The 26,466-nt window shown below is 40.0% G+C and overlaps 5 protein-coding genes and 1 pseudogene across 10 annotated transcripts in view; all 6 read left to right on the forward strand.

Moving 5' to 3' along the window:
• Nucleotides 1-1,032, forward strand: part of LOC127495721 (zinc finger protein 501-like) — a 70,500-nt gene extending 69,468 nt beyond the window's left edge. The window contains exon 4 of the mRNA XM_051862809.1: nt 969-1,032. The gene's annotated coding sequence lies outside the window, so the exon portion shown is untranslated. The remainder of the gene's footprint in view (nt 1-968) is intronic.
• LOC127495717 (gastrula zinc finger protein XlCGF57.1-like) overlaps nt 1-18,188 on the forward strand; it is a 30,421-nt gene extending 12,233 nt beyond the window's left edge. The window contains exons 1-3 of one of the 4 annotated variants that reach the window (XM_051862796.1): nt 5,675-5,693; nt 6,360-6,498; nt 14,609-18,188. In XM_051862796.1, the coding sequence (XP_051718756.1) occupies nt 6,414-6,498; nt 14,609-16,149 (1,626 nt within the window). In that variant the 5' untranslated portion in view covers nt 5,675-5,693; nt 6,360-6,413 and the 3' untranslated portion in view covers nt 16,150-18,188. The other 3 variants (XM_051862799.1, XM_051862797.1, XM_051862798.1) reach the window with 3 other exon arrangements.
• LOC127495739 (zinc finger protein 436-like) overlaps nt 850-26,466 on the forward strand; it is an 83,947-nt gene continuing 58,330 nt past the window's right edge. The window contains exon 1 of one of the 2 annotated variants that reach the window (XM_051862958.1): nt 850-968. The gene's annotated coding sequence lies outside the window, so the exon portion shown is untranslated. Of the gene's footprint in view, nt 969-22,320; nt 22,390-26,466 lie in introns of those variants that run through there. The other variant, XM_051862961.1, reaches the window with a different exon arrangement.
• On the forward strand, nt 913-25,957 carry LOC127495727 (gastrula zinc finger protein XlCGF57.1-like; annotated as a pseudogene).
• LOC127495762 (gastrula zinc finger protein XlCGF8.2DB-like) overlaps nt 5,675-26,466 on the forward strand; it is a 57,141-nt gene continuing 36,349 nt past the window's right edge. The window contains exon 1 of one of the 2 annotated variants that reach the window (XM_051863017.1): nt 5,675-5,693. The gene's annotated coding sequence lies outside the window, so the exon portion shown is untranslated. The remainder of the gene's footprint in view (nt 5,694-26,466) is intronic. The other variant, XM_051863015.1, reaches the window with a different exon arrangement.
• Nucleotides 22,351-26,466, forward strand: part of LOC127495752 (gastrula zinc finger protein XlCGF8.2DB-like) — a 65,808-nt gene continuing 61,692 nt past the window's right edge. The window contains exon 1 of the mRNA XM_051862998.1: nt 22,351-22,389. The gene's annotated coding sequence lies outside the window, so the exon portion shown is untranslated. The remainder of the gene's footprint in view (nt 22,390-26,466) is intronic.

Here is a 26,466-nt window from a genome sequence, read left to right on the forward strand (position 1 = left end):
TGCTCTAATGTTACCATCTCATATGACTGACAATCGCTATACAAACTTGTGATGGTTTCAGGAATCTCAGAATCATTCAGCGCCTCCTGGAGGAAGACGAGCGAATAACACATGCGACACCCGCTGACGCGGTACGGTAGATGTTCACGACAATAAGAGCGCGTTTACGGCTGTATCACGGCGGAGTGTTGTGAGAGTTTTGCTTTGATTTGTTCAAATTATACTGTGCGGATGAATAGAATATCTGGTAAGACATCAGTGCTTTAAAAAAATTAAGATATGTGATATGTCTGATAAGCGTTTGGATTGTAAAATTAGGTTTTTATACAAGTTTATTGTTGCCAAATTGTTCACTTTATATACTTTAAAATTATTTATTCCTGTGATCAAAGTTGAATTATCAATTTTTCAAGTTTTGGGTTAGTAATATTTTTCTTTCTTTATTTGGAAGAAATGAATGCTTTAATTCGGCGTTGTGTGTCCTGGTTTATTATTATTTAGTGTGTAATAATATATTGGCAGAGAGTTTTTCACAGACTGTCTCAGCTGTTCACACCAATAAAATGTGTTTACAGAAGATCTCAGACATCACTATAATGAATGAGGTGAAAACAGGGAACTTTTGGAGACAAAAAGGCTTTTCAGCAGCTCAGTTAAACATGATGGTCCTGTTGTTTCTCTCAGACTTTGGACAAGAATTAAACAAACCTTGTGTTAAATGCAACTAATATAAAGAATTTTGATGTGGTTACATATTTCAGCAAACATGTTCAAGTTATGTAAATGTAATTAAAGTATTTCAGTATAAATTCAGTATCTTATCGCTGATTTTTCCAGATGTGGTCCTGTGGGCGTCAGTATCACACAGTGATCACAGTTCACACCTGCAGTGAAGCTCCTCCCACAACAATTCACCAATAAATACTGGGAATATTCACATCATCCTACAAGAGAAGGACAAACTCCAGGTGTAGCAGCTGAAATCTGTGTGACTGTTAAAGATGGAGTTTATTAAAGAGGAGATTGAAGACATGAGTGATCCAGAACCATCCAGAATAAAACATGAAGATATTGAGGAACAAATAGGTTGGTGTTCATTCTTGATTCTTCATCGTTGACTGCTTTGGTGGCTGTGAAATAATAAGCAGTATATGGATGATAAATGATACAGTAATGCATCTAAATCATAACCTTGTTTCTTGCATTTTTTCATCTAAATTTTAATCATATTAACAAGTGAATGACAGAACTAACCTTTGCCACATCAAATTTCTGATATTTGATACTAACAGTTATCTGGGGGTTTTCCAGAAAGCAAGATTATCTTACGGTCAAACAAACCCTGAACTCTCGGTTGATTAACCCAAACCTTGATTACTTGAGGTATGCTGGTTCCAAAAACATGTCCGGGAGTAAGTTCAGCCAAACCAGAATATGTTCAGAGTTAACACACAAGACATTATCAACAAAGTGATGAATCAATGAGTCCCCATTGAAATGGATGCTAAGAAAAAGCACGCCATACTACTTCTGTCTTCCTCTTTTGTTTAATGGCTATTTACATACTTAGTGCATATCACCACCTATTTGGTAGTTGTGCAATTATTTTTCAATCGTTTCGTTTAATAATCTTTAATCATGGTGAATAAGAACTACATTGTTTGTTTGATGCTAATTATATAATAAAAATAAAGACTGGTTCAACTAAATAATAGTCTGTGCTTGCGAAGATAACGTGGCAGTATTGTTTGACAGGTATGATATATATGATTTTTATTATAGAAGTACATTGTAGCATAAAAAACATCCTGTTGCTAAAAAAAGATCTGAATGCAGATCAACGATGTGAGATGCAAATTACGTAAGGAGTAATTGATGATGAGCCGTTGAATTTTTAGAGAATAATGCACACCCGATGTGGTAATGCCGTTACACCTCGAGTATCCATTATTTTCGAATAATTCAACAGTCCTGAGTCAATTATTATGCTTATACTACGGTTACCACACCTCAAGACACTGTTCAGATGTCGTATTTCAGGACATTTGTTAGGTTTTTGTCCTTAAAGGGATAGTTAACCCAAAAATGAAAATTTGATGTTTATCTGCTTACCCTCAGGGCATCCAAGATGTAGGTGACTTTGTTTCTTCAGTAGAACACAAATGATGATTTTTAACTCCAACCGTTGCGGTCTGTCAGTCAAATAATGCTTGTCAATGGTAACTCCATCTATAAGAGTCAAAAAAACATGCACAGACAAATCCAAATTAAACCCTGCGGCAAGTGACGACACATTGATGTCCTAAGATACGAAACGATCGGTTTGTGCGAGAAACCGAACAGTATTTATATCATTTTTTACCTCTAAAACACCCCAACAGAAGGGTCTCTAAAAAAAGTGGTATGGTATGTTTCGGAATTAGTGTACCATTCACAACTTCTGGCAATGGAAACGGCAAAAATTGCGCTCTGAACTGTTCCTCTCTTTGGAAATGAGGCATTACATACCCTGAAAGTTACCTCCGTTTTTGGAACTGAAAGTTGAGGTTATTTGCTCTTAAAGAATTATTTCATTTTAAGATGAAAATGACCCCAAGCTTTACTCACCCTCAAGCCATCCATGTACATGACTTTCTTCTTTCTGATGAACACAATCAGAGTTATATTAATAAATATCCTGACACATCCGAGCTTTATAATGGTAGTGAACTGGACCAACGAGTATAAAGTTCAAGAAGGTGCATCCATCCATCATAAATGTACTCCACGGCTCCGGGGGGTTAATAAAGACCTTCTGAGGCGATGCGATGCATTTGTGTAACAAGTTATAAAGTAAGATACATATTTCCACCAGACTGCCTTCCGTATTCAAAAGCTTTTTTCGTAGCATAAGCATTTTGAATTGCAAGAGTCTTGTGTTCTCTGATTGTGTTCATCAGAAAGAAGAAAGTCATATACACCTAGGATGGCTTGAGGGTGAGTAAAGCTTGCTGTAATTTTCATTTTAAAGTGAACTAATCCTTTAAACATACCCGGGTATGTCACACAACCTGCTTTCTGGAATACATTCCTGATCTCTTGTTGTCTTTGCTTAGTCAATGTTAACTTGAATTTTCAAGTTTTTCTCCTTGAACTGACTTACCTACCTAATGTTTATTTTAGACCAGATGGAGGTGATGGAGCAAAAACACAAACTGAAAGAAGTTAAAGAGGAGAAACATGACTTCAAAACTCAAGAAACAAAAGCCAAAAAGCTGCACACCTGCTCACAGTGTGGAAAGAGTTTTCAAAATAAAGGAGACCTTAATGTACACATAAGATTTCACACTGGAGTGAAACCATTTACATGCACACAGTGTGGAAAGAGTTTCATACAAAAAGGAGACCTTAATAAACACACAAGATTTCACACTGGAGTGAAACAGTTTACATGCACACAGTGTGGAAAGAGTTTCATACAAAAAGGAGACCTTAACAAACACACAAGAGTTCACACTGGAGAGAAACCATATAAATGTTCTCAGTGTGGAAAGAAATTCCTAAATAATAGAAACCTTAACACACACATGAGAATTCACACTGGAGAAAAACCGTTTACATGCACTCAGTGTGGAAAGAGTTTCACAAATAAAGGAATCCTTAATGTACACCTGAGAATTCACACTGGAGAGAAACCGTATACATGCACACAGTGTGGAAAGAGTTTTTCTCAAGCAACAGGTCTCAGTTATCACCTGAAAGTTCATTCAGATGAGAGACCTTATGTGTGTTCCTTCTGTGGGAAGAGTTTTTCAAGGCTGGATATATGTAAACAGCACCAGAAAACACACAATAAAGTGAGAGATCATGTGTGCTTTGAATGTGGGAAGAGCTTTACAACATCTGACAATCTGAAACTGCACCAAAGAATTCATACTGGAGAAAAACCTTACAAGTGCTCATATTGTGACAAGAGTTTCACTCAGTCTGGAAACCTAAAAATACATGAGCGAATTCATACTGGAGAGAAGCCGTAGAGAGAGTTTCACGCAAAACAAAAACTCATGCTGCCTTATGTTTATTTTACGTTATTGATTTCTTTAATCATTTATTTATATATATATATATATAATATATATACTATATGCTCTGATATGTTTGATTATTTCCAAATGTGTCTCTTCTGTGCTGAAAGATCTAGTTGGTGTATTTTCCATCAGAACTGATTACATGACATACCTTTGTATCAAAATATGTCTGTTTCCATCTCTGCAGATATGAGATAATGTAAGATCTGCGATATTATGGATTTTTGAAAATTATCTTTCAGGCAGTGTGTAATGTAGCTGTATGTGAATGTAAAAAGTCTGCAAAGTGAAAAAGCTGAAAGTGCATCATAAATAGTTATTGTCTCTCAAAAGAAAGAGTCGACTCTGAACCGCTTAAATGATTCAAATCTCTTTTCTGCGAAGTTTAATATATTTGCATAATGCCCATTGCCCGCCTATGTTCTGCGTGGACGTCCAGCGAAAACTTGAACCCCTCTCAAACGCTGTAGCTCGTTAGTGTGGATAACATGTCAACAAGATGCTGTGGTCTGCGCTGTGAAAGGAAATTGAGTTTATTTTCACTTCCAAAGGATGAGGCTGTGAAGAACCAGTGGTTAAAGATGGGACTGTACCTGCTTTATTTGTACCAACTTGCTCCTCAGAATCACAATCTGTAAGTGTGATTAATTATTGATGTATTTTATGCAGAGTGTTCAAAATACATAGTTTTGTGTTTTAGCTCTATTGTGTATGTCTCCGGCTAACTCGCATAATGTCTTACTGAAATCCTTCATCTGTTAGCTACAATACTTTGAAATTTATTATAAACTAAAGAATAAGATCGATCTTTTTTATTTTGTTTAAACATATTTGTACAATTTTCATATTTGATTCAATTGTTGACTTTATAATTGCACATTTTTATTTTATAAATTTGTTATTGGTATCTGACATAATCATTGTTTGTCTGCCTGGATCTCACCGCATCAGTCATTAAACTATTTCCTCAATTTGACTTTAATTTTGAGTTCTTTGATTTATTTTTTGTAAACTGCCACATTAATCACAAACTTCAGGATCTCTTTGAGATGCTTTCAAGTCTTCAAAAAACATTTTTTTGGCCTTACTGGACACATTTACACTACAAAGTAACCTACATTTGTTGACTCTTATGCCAAATTGATTGCAGTGCTCCTTGTGTAAGTCACATAAAGTGTAAAAAATTAAATAATATTTTACTGACACATATTCTTTCTTTATATGATTACTGTAATTTTGTTTTTATTAGCATTTTAGTCACCTACCTTAAAATAGATTAAAATATTGTATACATTGACCAGGCTTTCTTTAGTAATGAATGAATGATGTTTTGACTACTTCTTTCATTTTCATCAGGTACATTAACAAATTAACAGTGTAGACCTAATCAGAGACAGTAACGAGAGTCGTGTGTCTGTTTCATTTGATCTTTCATGCTCTAATGTTACCATCACATATGACTGACAGTCGCTATTCAAACTTGTGATGGTTTCAGGAATCTCAGAATCATTCAGCGCCTCCTGGAGGAAGACGAGCGAATAACACATGCGACACCCGCAGGCGCGATACGGTAGATGTTTACGACAATAAGAGCGCGTTTACGGCTGTATCACGGCGGAGTGTTGTGTGAGTTTTGTTTTGTTTTGATTTGTATTGTATTATATTATATTGTATTATACTGTGCGGATGAATAGAATATCTGGCAAGACATCAGTTCTGTAAAAATATTAAAATATGTGATATTATGTCTGATAAGTGTTTGGATTTTAAAATTCGGTTTTTATAAAAGTTTATTGTTGCTTAATTGTTCACTGAAACACACAGGTATTTATTTTTATATACTTTAAAAATTATTTATTCCTGTTGAATTTGCAAATTTTCAAGTTTGGGGTTAGTATTTTTTTCCCCTTTCTTTATTTGAAAGAAATTAATACTTTAATTCGGCGTTGTGTGTCCTGGTTTATTATTAATTATTGTGTAATAACATGTTGGCAGAGAGTTTTTCACAGACTGTCTCAGCTGTTCACACCAATAAAATGTGCTTAATATGCCACTTTACAGAATATCTCAGACATCACCATAATAAATGAGGTGAAAACAGGGAACTTTTGGAGACAAAGAGGCTTTTCAGCAGCTCAGTTAAACATGATGGTCCTGTTGTTTCTTGTGTTAAATGCAACGAATATGTAACCACATCAAAATTCTCTATATTTCAACAAACATGTTCAAGTTATCTGAATGTATTGAAAGTATTTCAGTATAAATTCAGTCACTTATCTTTGATTTTTCCAGATGTGGTCCTGTGGGTGTCAGTATCACACAGTGATCACAGTTTGATTGTTAAAGATGGAGTTTATTAAAGAGGAGATTGAAGACATGAGTATTTCAGAACCATCTGGAATAAAACAAGAAGATACTGAGGAACAAATAGGTTGGTGTTCATCCTTGATTCTTCATTGTTGACTGCTTTGGTGGCTGTGAAATAATAAGCAGTATATGGATGATAAATGATACAGTAATGCATCTAAATAATAACATTGTTTCTTGCATTTTTCATCTAAATTTTAATCATATTAACAAGTGAATGACAGAACTAACCTTTGCCACATCAAAGATCTGATATTTGATACTAACAGTTACCTGGGGGTTTTCCAGAAAGCAAGATTATCTTACGGTCAAACAAACACACTTTTTTTAACACACAAGACAATCTCAACAGATTGAAAGAGAGAGAGAGCTGGAGAGAGTATGTGATTTCAGGACATAATAAAATGTATTTTGTGGCAAAAACCTTGACAGTAAAGCAAAAAATGATGCTCTTTGATGTTTGTATATATATATATATATATATAAACTCCCTGGCTAGGGACATTCTAAAATGCTTAACGTGGCTTAATGTACTAAGACAGTGATATTAAAAGACCAAACTCCATAAACATCATAATAGACCATACTGCACAGCAAAGCAGATGAGCCCAGAATATGAACGCAATGTGTTTAATTACACGTTAAGTGTTTTCCTCCCATAGAAAACCGTTAAAGAAAAAGCTTAACATCACTTAATGTGGCCTATACTAAGTGATATTAAAAGATCAAATTCTGCACAAACCAATTTTTCTGTATAGCATGCTTTATTAGTATAGTGTTTTAATGTCACTGTCCATTAAGCCACGTTAAGTGTTTTCTTTATGGGAGGAAAATGCTTAATTAAACGTGTTGCGTTCATATTTTGGGTTCATCTGCTTCTCTGTACATAGTATGCTTCATTAGTATGGTGTTCACTAAGTTTGGTTTGTTAATAACACGGTCTTAGTAAATTAAGCCACGTTAAGCGTTTTCATGTTAAGCGTTTTAGAACATCCCAGTCGCGAAATATGATCAACTGATTAACATTATGAAAACTGGTAAAACCTTTAGGAACTTCAAAAGATAAAACAGCGAAACTCCTAAAATTATTTCCAATAATTCCAAACTATGTTCATTTTCCCTATTGAATTGTCACAGGTTGCAAAAGTGCATTCTGCAAACAGTAAGGTGGAGATCGTGTTGCATTTGTTGAAATTCATCGCTGAAGGTTTGATCATGGCAGATTTAGTCACACAAATAGTACAAGTGGCTTGTGAAGAAACAAAGACTGGCTGTATGACACTTTCATTGAAGCAGCATTTCGCTGTGGAGATCGCTAAACTCCAGCGCAAAACTCCTAAACTCCAACTTGTTTTCAGATCATCAGCGCTTCTTCCGCATTTAGAGGGAGCGCGTGCACAGAGTTGCCAGATTGCACAGATTAAGTAAAACACTGGCAAGAAAGTATATCCTTTAAAGGGAAAAGCTCTATTTGGGGGATTTAAGCTCTTTGCATCTGGCAACCACAAGCACATCCCAAAGAAAAAACACGTTCCCTTTCAGTCGGTCACGTTCGATGTACGTCAGTAGTGACCGACGAATTGGGATATCGCTAGAGAGCCCTATCAGCTTCGAGTGAACTACAACAGGCCAATGAAGTTGGCGTGCGATATTTGCATAATGCGCACCGCCCCCGCCAGGTGGAATGCAATCGCACTCTGTCTTTCGCTTCGGAGCCAACCTGTGTGTTCCTGCTATTAGTCTGAGAGTGACTTCGCAAGCCTTTGAAGAGCTTTTGTTCTACAGTGCTGGCTTTATGCCACCTTACAGCGAGGCCGCGATCTTTCCCAGAGTGAGCTTCTCGAGCTGTTATACAGCTCTCAACTGCTGTTTTCACAGCATTATTTTCCCCGTTTGGTTTGCGATTTGGGCCGGTTCCTCTGTGTGTGTGACTCAGGAAGTGAAAAGTGTACCTGCAGTCACATCGCGGTTGTTCCCTGTGTGCTTCGGCACAAAGAACAAGAGCTTCTAAAAGAGCTTCACAGACAGACACTGCGTCTTTTTCAAGACGTCATTCTGTCTGTGCATTTCTGGAGGCGGTCGTTTCCTATCCTCACTGACGGCCACAATCACTTTCTCTCATGTCTGCTTAGCGTGCTGAGACTGTGTTTGTGGGTGGTTCATATTCTCTTGTAAAACAAAAAAAGAGAGCATGCCCACGTCGGCGCGTTGTTCGTCTTGCCTTTCTCGTAAGGGCTTGAGCGCTCAGCGCGCCGTGTGCCATCGAGCTGCCGGCTGACAGCGCGCGTTGCCATGGCAACACAGCGCGTTGTTCGGCGCTCTAGATGCGTGGTCGAGACTCGAGTGCCTCAAATGAGGTGGAGTCCCCTCACCTATTCCCCGATCTAGTTTCTCTTTCTGAATCAGAAAAGTACTACTTTTGGTGAATAAGCCAGGGTGACCAGAGGATCACAGTGGGGCAATACCTGCCGAGCCAATCTCCGTGGGCCCCCCACTCCTCTAATGCATTGCAAACATGTTGTGACTGTGTTCGTGGGTGGTTTATGTTTGGTAAAAACATGGCCACGTCGGCGCTCAGCACCGTGTGTCGTTCAGTTAGACGACCACGTTCACTCTCCCACATGGCTGGTAGCTTCTGGGTGGATTGCTGGTCCTTCTCATGGGGGACCTAGCATCTTAGTCAGGGCTCCAGCAGAGGATCAGATGTCGACTGCTACATTGGAGAGAGGGTTGTTGGGCTCTGGACATGAAGATGAGGCTGAGCGTCCCACGGTTGTGATGTGCTCATGCTGAATCAGATTCAGAGTTAACGACCATGCTTTCCCGGGCCCCTGGGGGCGTGGTGCGACGCGTACTCACCTTGCCCCGCCCCCTGTCTTAGCCCGGACGTGCGTGAAAAACTTGCCAGTTTGGAAGCCTTTTTTGGTGCCAAATAAGGAACGCCAAAAGGGTCATAATCTGCATTAAAAGTTTTTTCTCTCTCACTACCCTCTGTGGTGGGGTGGCAGTGCTACGGGCACACCACCTCTGCCCTGCATGGGTCTTGGCCCCCGGCAAGTCTGTGGAAGGCCAAAGCACTCATTGCATATGGGTAGTTCTGAGTCGGGGTTGAGCTACGCATGATGTAAGTCATAGCGCAGGCCCCTGGCCAGACAATGTCCACCATGGTGGTCCGGAAACACCCCTGGCTAGCCTTGCAGAGGTGTGTCATCGTCTAAGTACGCTTTCTCGATGCTCTCATCTCACTAGCTGGCCTAAAATCCAGCCCGCTCAGCCCGCAGCCAAGCCACTTGGCTAGCGAGAAGCGGTCCTGGAGAAACGGGTGACCTGGAGCTGAAGTAGTGTCGTCCCCCGGTGTTCAGGGGTGTCCATTACACTCGTGTGTCCCTGGACAATGCACCTGTTCTCTGGGCGGAGATTGCTGTCCTCCTGGCGAAGGATGCAGTCGAGCCGGTCCCTCCAGCCCGATATGGAGTCAGGGTTCTCCAGCCCCTACTTCATTGTACCCAAGAAGGGCGGTGGGCTACGGCCAATCCTGGATCTGCGTGTCCTGAATCGGTCCCTTCACAGGCTGCCGTTCAAGATGCTTACGCAGAAGTGCATTTTCAAATGCATCCGTCCCCAGGCTTGGTTTGCAGCGATCGACCTGAAGGACGCGTACTTTCATGTCTCGATTCTGCCTCGTCACAGACTCCTTCTACGGTTTGCGTTCGAGGGTCGGGCATATCAGTACAAAGTCCTACCCTTCGGGCTGGCCCTGTCGCCCCGCGTCTTTACGAAGGTTGCGGAGGCAGCCATTGTTCCGCTCAAGGAACAGGGCGTTCGCATCCTCAACTACCTTGACGACTGGCTCATCCTGCTCCCTCGCGGGAGCAGTTGTGCAAACACAGGGACATGGTGTTAGCTCACCTCAGCCGGTTGGGTCTTCTGGGCAACTGGGACAAGAGCAAACTCTCCCCCGGGCAGAGGATCTCTTATCTCAGTATGGAACTGGATTCGGTCGCCCGGACCGCGCGCCTCACCGAGGAGCGCGTCCAGTCAGTGTTGACCTGCCTGAGTACGCTCAAGCGCAGGACGGCGGCCCCACTGAAACTCTTTCAGAGGCTCCTGGGGCATATGGCATCCGCAGCCGCAGTCACGCCGCTCGGATTGCTTCATATGAGGCCGCTTCAACACTGGCTCCGCGGCCGGGTCCCGAGATGGGCGTGGCAGCGCGGTACGTTCCGTGTCCCCGTGACACCGAACTGCCGTCGCACCCTCACCAAGTGGTCGGACCCTTCGTTCCTGCGGGCTGGAGTTCCCCTCGAACAAGTGTCCAGGCATGCTGTGGTCCACACAGATGCCTCTGCCACGGGGTGGGGGACCACGTACAACTGGCATGCAGCGCCGGGTCTGTGGACGGGGCCCCAACTGCATTGGCATATCAATTGCCTCGAGTTGCTAGCAGTACGTCTTGCACTGGGCCGCTTCCAGGAGCTGTTGACAGACAAGCACGTACTGGTCCGCTCGGACAGCACTGCAGCCGTTGCGTACATCAACCATCAGGGTGGTCTACGCTCCCGACGTATGTCGCAACTCGCCCGCCATCTCTTGCTATGGAGTCAGAAGCATCTGAGGTCGCTTCGTGCCATTCACGTCCCAGGCGCGCTCAACCGTGCAGCCGATGAGCTCTCACGGCAGCCTCCGCCTCCGGGCGAATGGAGACTCCATCCCCAGGTGGTCCAGCTGATCTGGCAGCAGTTTGGCAAGGCACAGATAGATCTGTTCGCCTCCCCGGAGACTGCCCACTGCCAGTTGTTCTATTCCCTGACCGGCGGCACGCTCGGCACGGATGCCCTGGCAATCAGCTGGCCCCGGGGCCTACGCAAATATGCGTTTCCCCCAGTGAGCCTTCTCGCACAGCTCCTGTGCAAAGTCAGGGAGGACGAGGAGCAGGTCTTGTTAGTGGCTCCATACTAGCCCACTCGGACCTGGTTCTCAGACCTCACGCTCCTCGCGACAGCACCTCCCTGGCCCATTCCTCTGAGGAAGGACCTCCTGACTCAGAGACGGAGCAACCTCTGGCACCCGCGTCCCGACCTGTGGAAACTCCATGTGTGGTCCCTGGACGGGACGCAGAGGTTCTGAGTGATCTCCCGCAAGCGGTCGCAGACACTGTCACTTCCGCTAGAGCTCCTTCTACGAGGAACCTCTATGCGCTGAAGTGGAACCTGTTCGTCGAATGGTGCTCCTCTCACCAAGAGGACTCCCGATCATGTTTGGTCAGAGCCGTGCTTTCCTTTCTGCAAGAGGGCTTGGAGCGAAGGCTGTCTCCCTCCACCCTCAAGGTGTATGTTGCCGCTATCGCCGCACATCACTATGCAGTTGATGGTAAATCGCTAGGGAAGCACGATCTGATCGTCAGGTTCTTGAGGGGGGCGAGGAGACTGAATCCTCCCCGGCCCCCCTCTGTACCCCCTTGGGATCTGACCCTGGTTCTTACATCTCTCCGGGGTTGTCCCTTCGAGCCTTTGCAATCAGTCGAGTTAAAAGTACTGTCCCTAAAGACCGTCCTCCTGGTTGCATTGGCCTCGCTCAAGAGGGTAGGGGACCTGCACGCATTTTCGGTTGACGAATCGTGCCTGGAATTCGGGCCCGGTGACTCTCAAGTTATCCTGAGACCCCGGCCTGGATTTGTGCCCAAGGTTCCTACCACTCCCTTTCGAGATCAGGTAGTGAACCTGCAAGCGCTGCCTTCAGAGGAGGCAGACCCAGCCCTAGCTTTGCTCTGTCCCGTCCGCGCTCTGCACCTGTACGTGGACAGAACGCGAAGCTTCAGGACCTCAGATCAGCTCTTTGTCTGTTACGGAGGCCAGCAGAAGGGAAAGGCTGTCTCCAAGCAGAGGATGGCCCACTGGATAGTGGACGCCATCGCCCTGGCGTATGAGTCCCAGGACGTGCCTTGCCCGCTCAGGTTGAGAGCCCACTCCACCGGTGGAGTGGCCTCTTCCATGGGCGCTGGCGCACGGCGCCTCGCTGACAGATATCTGTAGAGCTGCGGGCTGGGCTACACCTAACACGTTCACTAGGTTCTATAGCCTTCGTGTAGAACCGGTATCTTCCCGTGTACTCGCTTCCACCAGCCGGTAGACGCGAAGAGCCCGTTCTAGTGTCGGCTTGCAATGCCACTCCCGCCCCCTGGGCCGGATACGTGCATCCTTTTTACTCCAGTCGAGTTCCCCGCTTGGCGAACCCTGTCGAGTTCCTCCGCCTCCCCCTTCGGCTCGGACATTGCGGAGTGTCTGATGCCAGGCCAAACCTCCGTCTCCGACGTTGACGTTTGGCTGGGTTCCACATGTCGTGACCCCTCCACGTGAGTGGTCCCATGTGTGTATTTGTCCGCGGTCAACTCCCCACGGTGAGCCCGTGTCTTTCCCTTAGCAGAGCCAGCTCTGCTGTCACCTGTCAGATGAGTCTCCCCCTACCCAGGTGGAGCCATCCCAGGGACTCCATATGCGTACTGCCCACGGCCAGTCCATATGTGTACTCTCCAAGTAAATTCCTCCCCTACGGGTAGGTAGTGGTCTCCGCAGCGTCCCCTACTCGCTTCCCCAGTGTAGTCTAGTTTACTTAGTGGGTATATCGGAATAGCAGTAGACTCTCTCGGCGTCAGCTCGCCCCCTTCCCCGTCCCACTGGTGCGCCGGGTGGCTAGAGCTTGCGCTGGGCACTGGAAGGGGTTCATACTGTGGCGCTTTATTTGGGATCCCAATTCGTCGGTCACTACTGACGTACGTCTCCGTTCCCTCCTTCAGGGAACGAGGGTTACATACGTAACCGAGACGTTTTCAGGATAAATAACGAGCAGGCCAATATCGTGACGATTATTTGTAATCAGTCGAGAGAAGCAGATATCGTTATTGCGATTAAAATACGATTAATCGTGCAGCCCTAAATATACTGTAACTACATGTATAAAATTATGAGCAATCTGTCACACCCACTGTAGCTTCATCAATAGGTCACGCATGCGCTGATTGCTCTAAAGTAAACTAACCCTGGAGCAGATCCTGCTATGGATCAGGTTATGTTGAGAGAGTAAGTTGCTATGGCTACTTATGCCTTGTTTCCACCGAGCAGTACAGGACAGTTCAGTACGATTCGGGATAGTAAACTCTTATCCGGCTTGCGTTTCCACCACCAACAGTACCTTTACTTGATAGGTGTGGTGTATGCCGGAAAGTAGCGATCGATGTCATTCTCGCACGAAGAAGAAAGCGACACAGTAAACAACAATGGAGGACATCCAGCAGATCTTGTTCTTGCTTCTCGGCATGTGGCTGTTTGTCACAAGAAGAAACGGTATTGTGTTTCAACTTTATTAAAAAAAAAATGGCGCCTCTTATGTTGAGCGAAAGTTGAGATTATTCACTTACTTACTCTTAAAGGATTAATTCATTTTAAGATGAAAATTTCCCCAAGATTTAGATTTACTCACCCTCAAGCCATCCTAGGTGTACATGACTTTCTTCTTTCTGGTAAACACAATCGTAGTTATATTAATAAATACCCTGACGCATCCAAGCTTTATAATGGTAGTGAACTCTACCAATGAGTATGAAGCTCAAGAAAGTACCGCCTTCCGTATTCAACTTACGGAAAATGCTTTTTCCGTAGTTTGAATACAGAAGGTGTAGGATGTAGCGTAGCATAAGCATTTTAAATTGCGAGAGTTTTACACTTTCTTCCTAAGTTGAATATGGAAGGCGGTCTGGCGGAAGCTAGATATTTTACTTTATAACTTGTTAAATATGGATATTTTTCTTATACAAACACATCGCTTCGCTCCAGAAGGCCTTTATTAACCCCCCGGAGCCGTGTCCAATATGTTTACGATAAGGTTATGATATCTGCCATTATAAAGCTTGGATGCGTCAGGACATTTATTAATATATCTCCGATTGTGTTCATCAGAAGGAAGAAAGTCATATACACCTAGGATGGCTTGAGGGTGAGTAAAGCTTGGGCTAATTTTCATTTTAAAGTGAACTAATCCTTTAAACATACCGGGTATGTCACATAACCTGCTTTCTGGAATACACTCCTGATCTCTTGTTGTCTTTGCTTAGTCAATGTTAACTTGAATTTTCAAGTTTTTCTCCTTGAACTGACTTACCTACCTAATGTTTATTTTAGACCAGATGGAGGTGATGGAGCAAAAACACAAACTGAAAGAAGTTAAAGAGGAGAAACATGACTTCAAAACTCAAGAAACAAAAGCCAAAAAGCTGCACACCTGCTCACAGTGTGGAAAGAGATTCCAAAATAAAACAAACCTTAATGTACACATAAGAATTCACACTGGAGAAAAACCGTTTACATGCACTCAGTGTGGAAAGAGTTTCAGACAAAAAGGAGACCTTAATATACACACGAGAGTTCACACTGGAGAGAAACCGTTTACATGCAGTCAGTGTGGAAAGAGTTTCATAAAAAAAGGAGACCTTAACAAACACACAAGAGTTCACACTGGAGAAAAACCGTATGCATGCGCTCAGTGTGAAAAGAGTTTCATAAAAAAAGGAGATCTTAACATACACACGAGAGTTCACACTGGAGAGAAACCGTATACATGCACTCAGTGTGGAAAGAGTTACAGACAAAAAGGAGACCTTAACAGACACAAGAGAGTTCACACTGGAGAGAAACCGTTTACATGCACTCCGTGTGGAAAGAGTTTTTCTCAAGCAACAGGTCTCAATTATCATCTGCTCTGTCACTCTGGAGAAAAGCCATTTAACTGTGATCGGTGTGGTAAAAAGTTTATTTCTTCATCACAACTAAAACAACACCTGAAAGTTCATTCAGATGAGAGGCCTTATGTGTGTTCTTTCTGTGGAGAGAGTTTTTCAAGACTGGATCATTTTAAACAGCACCAGAAAGCACACAATAAAGTGAGAGATCATGTGTGTTTGGAGTGTGGGAAGAGCTTTACTACATCTAGTAATTTGAAACTGCACCAAAGAATTCATACTGGAGAGAAACCTCACAAGTGCTCATATTGTGACAAGAGTTTCACTGACCCAGGATCTCTGAAGTCACATGAGCGAGTTCATACTGGAGAGAAGCCGTACCACTGTACTCAGTGTGAGAAGAGTTTCAAAGATGCAGCAAGTTTAAGACATCATCTGCTCTGTCACTCTGGAGAAAAAACATTTAACTGTGATCAGTGTGGTAAAGATTTTATTTCGTCATCAAGTCTAAAACAACACCTGAAAGTTCATTCAGATGAGAGGCCTTATGTGTGTTCTTTTTGTGGAAAGAGTTTTTCAAGGCTGGATATATGTAAACAGCACCAGAAAACACATAATGAAGTGAAAGATCATATGTGTTTGGACTGTGGGAAGAGCTTTAATAGGGCTGCCTGTCTGAAAGAGCACCAAAGAATTCATACTGGAGAAAAACCTTACAAGTGCTCATACTGTGACAAGAGTTTTGCTCGTTCTGGACAATTGAAAGTACATGAGCGACTTCATACTGGAGAAAGACCTTTCAAGTGCTCATATTGTGACAAGAGTTTCACTCAGTACGGACACCTGAAATCACATGAGCGAGTTCATACTGGAAAGAAACCGTACTGTACTCAGGAGAGAGTTTCACCTGATCAAAAACTGATTCATAGTAAAAAAATTAACAAACAAATGTTCTCTTCAGATCTAGTGCTTTCAAGTAACTAATGTGAGAATCAGAAATGAATCTCACATTAGATTCAAAACAATACGTGAGTTTTTTAGAATGTTTGCCCTTATTGTTTCCATGGTGACGCGTCATGCGTGTCACATCAAAGACTATAGAATAGCACAAGACGCGTCACTCGTATTGTTTTGAATGGGAGAAAGTGCAACCAAAGCCACTGGAAGGCAAGCCTGCAACCTTTAGCCAAAAAAGCGTAACAGCTAATGCTAACTGGTGGTACGGGCGGTACGCAGGGAGGAGTTTTGAACGGCGACACGATAGGCTAAGAGGGGCCGCACGTGATTAGGTTAGCCGTTACGCTTTCTCCAATGGTAAGAGATACAGACCCTCTTATCTCCCTATAATAATATGATCTCTGGTGCAACTCGCAATATGGCGGAATAAGTCCCGCCTTCTAAATAAGAGCCAGTCTCCGACTGGGAAAGTCATCGCGTCACTGCAGCGGCAGTTAGAAGCTCCGGTTCCTATAGAAACAGTCAGACGCGCGCCTCCGAAATGAGACACAAGAGACGCGCATTTAGGACTGCGCATGCACATTAGCTTGACCCAGCCTGAAAAATACAGTTTTTTTTGTCATGATTCGAGCGTTTAGAAACAAAATTTATGAGACAATTGTTGTCAGATTTCATTGGTGATTTCATATATGAAATTTAATCGAAAGCTTGGCTAACAGCTTTGGAGAATTTGATGTTTCCCCATACAAAGAGATAGGAGCTGCACTTGAATGCCCAAGAGGTGTTTCAAAGATGGCCGCCGAGTGAAATGACTTGTATTAAAGGGACTTTGGTCACATACGCTGAACGCACCCACAATAACACTGTATTACAGATGGATCGCTATTATTTTGTTTTTCCTTTTTTATTTAAAATATTCACGAAACTTCTTACTATGTCATCAACTATCTGATATTCCGATTCTCAAATATGTGTAAGTGAGAGTGTTTTAACATTTAAAAACCTTTATAAATGATCTTAGTTTGCCCGGCTGTTCGCAGTTGGATTTACAGCAGGTGAATTCATCAGTTTCTCCCGAAATATATGCAAGTACTGTAAGTGGCTGGTGAACTGGAAGAATAATAGAGTAAACTTTATAGTTACTTAGGCCCATTATGTGTGTCTGATATTAATAAATGTCAGAAAATTATATTTGAATGGATTGTTATTGCTGCTTCCACTGATGTCTGACATTAGTGTGTATTTTATAAACTCTAAATTGTTTTACTGGTGCTTATGCGTATTTAAATGTCTGAAACCTTAAATAAAAAAAACATTATGTGTCTGAAAACACTGCATAGTTGTGATATGACAAGTGCTGAGCGTGTCTGTCTCGCAGCCAAAGCGTGAAAGCACAGTTTGAATCTGGCAGTTATGTGACGTCGCTGAACGTTTTAAATCCCATATGTGGGACCGTACCGCTCAAAGGGTTAATCATCATTAATTATTATATCCTTATGCTGCCTTATTCTTTTACATGTTATTGATTACTTTAATCATTTATTTTTCTACTATATGTTTGATTATTTCCAAATGTTTCTCTTCTGTGCTGAAAGATCTAGTTGGTGTATTTTCCATCAGAATTGATTACGTAGCGTACCTTTGTATCAAAATATGTCTGTTTCCATCTCTGCAGATATGAGATAATGTAAGATTATTGATAATCTCTTAAAGGTTTTAAAGGTGTCAAAACCACACCTCATCTATCTGCATTTCCGTAGCATTTCACCGGTCATGCCGAATATGAAATAATGGATTAAAGTCTGTTTGACCTTTTCTTATCAGACCAAACCACAAGTTCAGTTTGAGTTAATTTTGAGTTTTGTTGTAAATTGCCACTTTAATCACAAACTTCATGATCTCATTGAGGTGCTTTCAAGTCTTCAAACTTTTTTTGGCCTTACTGGACACATTTACACTACAAAATAACCTACATTTGTTGACTCTTGTGCCAACTTGATTGTGTAACTCTTTGTGTAAGTCGTATATTGTAAAAAAATTTAAATATTTACATATTTCTTTCTTTATATGATTACTGTGAGTAATTATTTGCATTTTAATCAAATGTTTTATTTACCTTAAAATAGATTTAAATATTGTATACATTGACCATTCATGATGTTCTTGACTACTTCTTATACTTTCATCTGGTTCATTAACAATTTAATATGGAGTCAGATGAGTCTCAAAAATCTGATTCGTACAAAAAAATCTGATTCGTAAATTCGAAACACACTGCATAAATACACAAGTATAAAGCATAAATATTTCCCTAAATGCTCACGCAAATATATCTACCTAAATAAATTTAAAATGGTTATACAAATATGTATATATCAAGTTCTTGAATTAATTACAATCATACATTTATGAATGTTACATTTATTTGTTATTTGTTATTTATGGATCGTTGAATCTGCATTCGTAAATCGTCACACGTGTGTGGACTTATTTGAATTTGTGTGTGGTATTTTTGAGACCGTCCTGATTCATTAATATCTTTTTTTGGAGGATGTTTTGTTTAGCCAATTGCGGTGAGCTTTTAATACACCAATCAAAATGCGCCTTACTGAACAGATTCAAGAAGCTCAACGCTGCGCTTGTACTGCGCATTGTTCCATGATCGGGTCATTTCTTTAAAGACATTTTAATGGGTAGGCTACTCTTTTTTTTTTTTAGCACCTGGTTACAATTTCTACAAAATCACATAATGATTTATATTGTTCGCACAAAATACAGTTACCTGGTTGTGATATAAAACAGTTTAATGTTGTTATTAGTAATATGTCCCTTATCTATTAGGTGGCGATAAACAATCAATAAAACAACGACTTTGATGATAAACTATCGAGTAATTTTAAATACGGTTTTTAGTCAGTGGGTTCTAAAGTTATCATCGCAACCAGCTGGGATGCCACGAATTATTATGTTTTAAGTTTTAAAAGTACGGGTGCACCAGTCATTTCATTAAAAATGCAATCTCTACATCTTTTTTTTTCAAATGTAAATTCTATCTAGCTCTATTTGGACATAATTTCTTTCAGCTTTGAGTGGTTTATGTTGCAAAAGCGATAAGCAGAGTGATAACGATCTGTTCTACCTGCTTGTCATTCTGCAGTGTATTAGCTCATTCATTTGTTCATTTGCACAATAATCTGATAAGTTAAACATATATATCCACCGCACCAGTACTTTTAAAACTTAAAACATAATAGCAGATAATTCGTGGCATCCCAGCTGGTCATGATGGTAACCCACCGACTACAAACCATATTTAAAATTACTCGTTAGTTTATCATCAAAATTGTTGTTTTATTGATTGTTTATCGCCCATTCATCCTGTGATTACTAAAGTGTTCTTACAAACCCTGTTGAAAGAAACAGCATATGCTGGTTAAGGTAGGTTTTGAAGCTGGTTTATGCTGGTCCTAAACTGGTTCATGCTGGACCAGCACTTGACCAGCATAAACCAGCTCAAACCAGCTTCAAGACCTACCTTAACCAGCATATGCTGTTTTTTCAATAGGGAACACAAGTTATAAGGAAGCTAGCATGGACTTTGTAACACTGCAAACTGCACACTTCATTAACTAAAACAACCTTTAATCATAAGAAAATGCAATCTGATAAAAATAAAAATAAATAAAAAAACTACTTTACTTATTAGTTGAGTCTGGTTTTCATCATCCATGCTGAAATCTCTTTATGAAATATTTACATGTAAAGAACATCCTCCGCCGGGACGGTCTCAAAAATACCACACACAAATTCAAAGAAGTCCACACACGTGTGACGATTTGCAAATGCAGATTGAACAAATCATAAATACATTATTCATAAATGTGTGATTGTAATTAATTCAAGAACTTGATATATACATATTCGTGTAAACATTTTAAATGTATTTAGGTAAGATGCATTTGTGTGAGCATTTAGGGAAATATTTATGCTTTTTACTTGTGTGTTTGCTTGTGTTTTGAAATTATGAATCGGATTATGTAAATGTGAATTGTGCTGTGCATTAATGAATTTTGTTTTGTAAATGTATTATTTTTTAGACTGATCTGACTCGATAATTTAACAGTGTAGAATCAGAGAAGTCAAGTGTCTGTTTAATTTGATCTTTCATGCTCTAATGTTACCATCACATATGACTGACAATCGCTATACAAACTTGTGATGGTTTCAGGAATCTCAGAATCATTCAGCGCCTCCTGGAGGAAGACGAGCGAATAACACATGCGACACCCGCAGGCGCGGTACGGTAGATGTTTACGACAATAAGAGCGCGTTTACGGCTGTATCACGGCGGAGTGTTTTGATTTGTTTAAATTATACTGTGCGGACGAATATCTGGTAAGACATCAGTTTTTTTTTTTATATATATATATAAATATAAAGATATGTGATAGCCTCGTTCAGACTGTAAGTCCAAATCCGATTTCTTGTGTATCCGATTGGAATCTGATCTAAAAATGTGTATATCAAGTGTTCAGATTCGATTTGTGTGTATATATCGCGCTTTTTCGTTTTCCGGAATATCCGCATTGGTTTCTATGGCAATGATATTGCGTTCGGGTATACGCCAAAAACAACAACAACAACCGCAACATGGAGGGGTTTGCAATACAGATGTTGGCTTATTTACATCATGACAATGTGTAGCCGTCGGCGCTGGACTACTGCGTTATGATGAGGCACTTATGAGCGTCTTTATTCCGTGCTGTCGTCTCCCCCGGTCTAACATGTCTCAGTTAACGTTATAGCTTAGGCTATTGCTAATTTTTGCTCGTCAGGCACTTTGCATCAACACAGCGAATTTCAGCATGTTGCCTATGACAACACCTGACGTTTACGTTGCGTGAAAGTCACATAAACCACGAAAAAAAAGCGGTCAGACTGAAACGGATTTCCAGAAATGCGATTTGAATAGGATTCCAGAACGGATTTGTAAAAACGGATTTTTGGCCGTTCAGACTTGCTAAATCTGATCATGCACAAAAATCAGATTTGGACTGACAATCTGAACGAGGCTAATTATGGCTGACAAGTGGATTTTAAAATTCGGTTTTTATTAAAGTTTATTGTTGCCCCATTGTTCGCTGAAAACAAACAGGTATTTATCTTTATATACTTTAAATATTATTTATTCCTGTGATTGAATTTTTTTTCTTTATTTGAAAGAAATTAATACTTTTATTCAGCAAGGATGTGTTGAATTGATAAAAAGTGATCGTAAAGTTTTTTTTTATTATTATTGTTTTTATTAAGCAATGAATCCTGAAACGAGTATCACAGGTTCCAAAAAATATTAAGCAGCACAACAGTTTTTAACACTGATAATAAATATAAAGCATAGCATATTAGTATATTAGATTTATTTGTGAAGGATCGTGTGACACTGAAGAGTGGAGTAACGATGCTGAAAATTCAGCTTTGTTTCACAGGAATAAATTACATTTTAAAATATATTCGTATAGAAAACAGTTATTTTAAATCGTAACAATCTTTCACATTATTACTGTTTTTTTTTTCTGTATTTTTTGTCAAATGCAGTATTGATGAGATATAGTACTATATATTGTGTGTGTGTGTGTATATTGTGCTGCTGAAAAATGCTTTTCAGCAGCTCAGTTAAAGAGATAGTTCACCCAAAAATGAAAATTCTGTCATTATTTACTCACTCTCAAATTGTTCCAAACCTGTGTGAGTTTCTTTCTTCTGCTGAACATAAAAGAAGATATTTTGAAGAAAGTTTGTGACCAGGCTGCTTTGGGGCACCATTGACTTCCATAGTAGGAAAAAATACTATGGAAGTCATTGGTGCCCCAGAACTGTTCAGTTTCCCATATTCTTCAAAATATCTTCCTTTATGTTCAGCACAACAAAGAAATGCATACAGGTTTGGAACAAATTGAGGGTGAGTAAAGGATGACAGAATTTTCATTTTTGGGTGAACTATCCCTTTAAACATGATGGTCCTGTTGTTTTTCTCTTTGGACAAGAATTAAAGAAACCTTGTGTTCAAGGCAACTAATATGTGACCACATCAAAATTCCCTTTATTTCAACAAACATGTTATTAGTAATCTAAATGTAATTACAGTATTTCAGTATAAATTCAGTAACTTCTCTTTGAATTTGGCAGATCTGGTGTCTCTCCCACAACAATTCACCAATAAATACTGGGAATATTCACATCATCCTACAAGAGAAGGACAAACTCCAGGTGTAGCAGCTGAAATCTGTGTGACTGTTAAAGATGGAGTTTATTAAAGAGGAGATTGAAGACATGAGTGATCCAGAACCATCCAGAATAAAACATGAAGATACTGAGGAACAAATAGGTTGGTGTCCATTCTTGATTCTTCATTGTTGACTGCTTTAGTGGCTGTGAAATAATAAGCAGTATATAGATGATAAATGATACAGAAATCCATCTAAATCATAACCTTGTTTCTACCAAGGTTTAATTTTTCATCTAAATTTTAATCATATTAACAAGTGAATGACAGAACTAACCTTTGCCACATCAAAGATCTGATATTGGATACTAACAGTTACCTGGGGGTTTTCCAGAAAGCAAGATTATCTTACGGTTACACCTCGGGTATGCATTATTTTCGAATAATTCAATGGTCCAGAGTCAATTATTACGCTTATACAACAGTTACCACACCACAAAACACTGTTCAGATGTCGTATTTCAAGACATTTGTCAGGTTTTTGTCCTTAAAACACTCTAAAACGGACTTTGTACGCATCTCATACCAAGCCTCGTTGCTAATTCTGAAATTTCATTTCAGAACTAGTAACAGAAGCTTGAGCCATTGATCGCAGACTTATACAGTTATTAATGCAGTTGAGAGAGAGAGAGAGAGAGAGAGAGAATAAGCATATGTGAATCAGCCTACCTGAGTCTCTCACGGCAGCAGTGTGTCTACTAATAGAGAAACTGTAAGTTTATTTACCTCAAGAACCGCACAGTCATGTACACCAAGGATGGCTTGAGGGTTAGTAAATCTTGGGCTAATTTTACATTTACATATAATCATTTAGCAGACGCTTTTCTCCAAAGCGACTTACAAATGAGAATAGTAGAAGCAATCAAATCAACATGAGTACAACAGTATGTAAGTGCCGTGTCAAATCACAGTTTTTATCAGTAAAGTGCTCGTAGCAAGGTTTTTTTATTTTTTTAATACAGATGGATAGAGAAAGAATAGAAATCGAAAAAAGAAAAGTAAAATATAAATAAAAAGTAAGTGCTAATATTACTGGGACAAGTGTTGACGAAATAGATGTGTCTCTAGCAGTTTTTTGAAAATTGCTAAAGACTCAGCTGCTCGGACAGAGCGTGCTAGGTCATTCCACCAGCCAGGACCAGACCAGTAGAAGGTCCGTGAAGGTTATAATTTTCATTTTAAAGTGAACTAATCCTTTAAGCATACAAGGTCACATAACCTTCTTTCTGGAATACACTCCTGATCTCTTGTTGTCTTTGCTTAAACAATGTTAACTTGAATTCTCAAGTTTTTTTTCTTCTTGAACTGATTAAAACTACCTAATATGTTTATTTTAGACCAGATGGAGGCGATGGAGCAAAAACACAAACCGAAAGTTAAAGAGGAGAAACATGACTTCAAAACTCAAGAAACAAAAGCCAAAAAGCTGCACACCTGCTCACAGTGTGGAAAGAGTTTTCAAAATAAATCAAACCTTAATGGACACATAAGAATTCACACTGGAGAGAAAACCGTTTACATGCACTCAGTGTGGAAAGAGTTTCACACAAAAAGGAGAGCTTAATAAACACACGAGAATTCACACCGGAGAGAAACCGTTTACATGCACTCAGTGTGGCAAGAAATTCGCAGATAAAAGAAACCTTAACACACACACGAGAATTCACACTGGAGAAAAACCGTTTACATGCACTCAGTGTGGCATGAGTTTCACAAAAAAAGGAACCCTTAATGTACACATGAGAATTCACACTGGAGAGAAACCGTATACATGCACACAGTGTGGAAAGAGTTTTTCTCAAGTAGCAAGTTTCCGTTATCACTTGAAAGTTCATTCAGATGAGAAGCCTTATGTGTGTTCCTTCTGTGGAAAGAGTTTTTCAAGACTGGATATATGTAAACAGCACCAGAAAGCACACAATAATGTGAAAGATCATGTGTGTTCGGTGTGTGGGAAGAGCTTTATAACATCAAGTAATCTGAAACTGCACCAAAGTGTGCACACTGGAGAAAAACCGTATACATGCACACAGTGTGGAAAGAGTTTCAAACAAAAAGGAGACCTTGATAAACACATGAGAATTCACTCTGGAGAGAAACCGTATACATGCACTCAGTGTGGAAAGAGTTTTACAAATAAAGGAAACCTTAATGAACACACGAGAGTTCACACTGGAGAGAAACCGTATACATGCTCTCAGTGTGGAAAGAGCTTCAGACAAAAAGGAGACCTTAACAGACACATGAGAATTCACTCTGGAGAGAAACCGTATACGTGCACTCAGTGTGGAAAAAGTTTCAAACAAAAAGGTGACCTTGATAAACACACAAGAATTCACACCGGAGAGAAACCGTTTACATGCACTCAGTGTGGAAAGAGTTTCACAAATAAAGGAAACCTTAATGAACACATGAGAATTCACACTGGAGAGAAACCGTATACATGCACTCAGTGTGGAAAGAGTTTTTCTCAAGTATCAAGTTTTGGTTATCACTTGAAAGTTCATTCAGATGAGAGGCCTTATGTGTGTTCCTTCTGTGGAAAGAGTTATTCAAGGCTGGATCATTTTAAACAGCACCAGAAAGCACATAATGAAGTGAAAGATCATGTGTTCGGAGTGTGGAAAGAGCTTTACAACATCTAGTCATCTGAAACGTCACCAAAGAATTCATACTGGAGAAAAACCTTACAAGTGCTCATATTGTGACAAGAGTTTCGGTCATTATGGAAACCTGAAAATACATCAGCGAGTTCATACTGGAGAGAAGCTGTAGAGAGAATTTCACCCAATCAGAAACTCTGATTCATAGTAAAAACAAAACAAACATTGTCACACTGAACAAATCTTGTGTCTTCAGGTAAATAATGTGAGATTCAGATAAAATAAATGTATAGAAATGGCACAAGGTGTTTTTTTCTGTTTTGTTGGGATACTTGTCATTTATATATATTTTACTGTATGCTCTGATATGTTTGATTATTTCCAAATGTGTCCCTCTTGTGCTGAAAGATCTAGTTGGTGTATTTTCCATCAGAATTGATTACGTGACGTACCTTTTGTATCAAAATATGTCTGTTTCATCTCTGCAGATATGAGATAATGTAAGATCTGTGATATGCTCTTTAAGGTTTTATTAAAGACCTCATAACGACACCTCGTCTATCTTTGCAACCGTAGCATTTCACCGGTCATGCCGAAATATGATATAATGGATAAATCTGTTTGACCATTTCTTATCGGACCAAAACACAAGTTCAGGAGGATGTAAGTTTCCTGCATTTATATTCTTTGCTCCTATTTTGTTCTTTACTTCTTCTGCTTCTTCCTCTGCTTGTATTCTGCAAATATCTCACTTCTTTTGGGTCCTTCTTTCTCTTATACTCTGATCTTCACAATCTTCATCTGTTAGATACAATATTGTAGTTAATTTATTATAAACTATATCTTTTTTATTTTGTTCAAACATATTTGTACGATTTCCAGATTTGATTCAATTGTTGTCTTTATAATTGTACATTTTTACTTAATAAATTTGTACCTGACATAATCATTGCTGGTCTGCCTGGATCTCACCGCATCAGTCATTATGAAACTATTTCCTCAATTTGACTTTTTTATTCTGATGTCTTCGATTTATTTGTTGTAAACTGCCACATTAATCACAAACTTCAGGATCTCTTTGAGATGCTTTCAAGTCTTCAAAAAACATTTTTTTGGCCTTACTGGACACATTTACACTACAAAGTAACCTACATTTGTTGACTCTTGTGCCAAATTGATTGCAGTGCTCCTTGTGTAAGTCACATAACGTGTAAAAATGTTACATTATTTACATATTTCTTTCTTTATATGATTACTGTGAGTAATTATTGGCATTTCAGTCAAATGTTTTATTTACCTTAAAATAGATTTAAATATTGTATACAATGACCAGGCTTTCTTTAGTATGAATTCATGATGTTTTGACTACTTCTTTCACTTTCATCAGGTTCATTAACAAATTAACAGTGTAGACCTAATCAGAGACAGTAACGTAAGTCGTGTGTCTACTTCATTTTA

The sequence above is a fragment of the Ctenopharyngodon idella genome, chromosome 15 (genome assembly GCF_019924925.1).
Source record: "Ctenopharyngodon idella isolate HZGC_01 chromosome 15, HZGC01, whole genome shotgun sequence".
Lineage (NCBI taxonomy): Eukaryota > Metazoa > Chordata > Actinopteri > Cypriniformes > Xenocyprididae > Ctenopharyngodon > Ctenopharyngodon idella.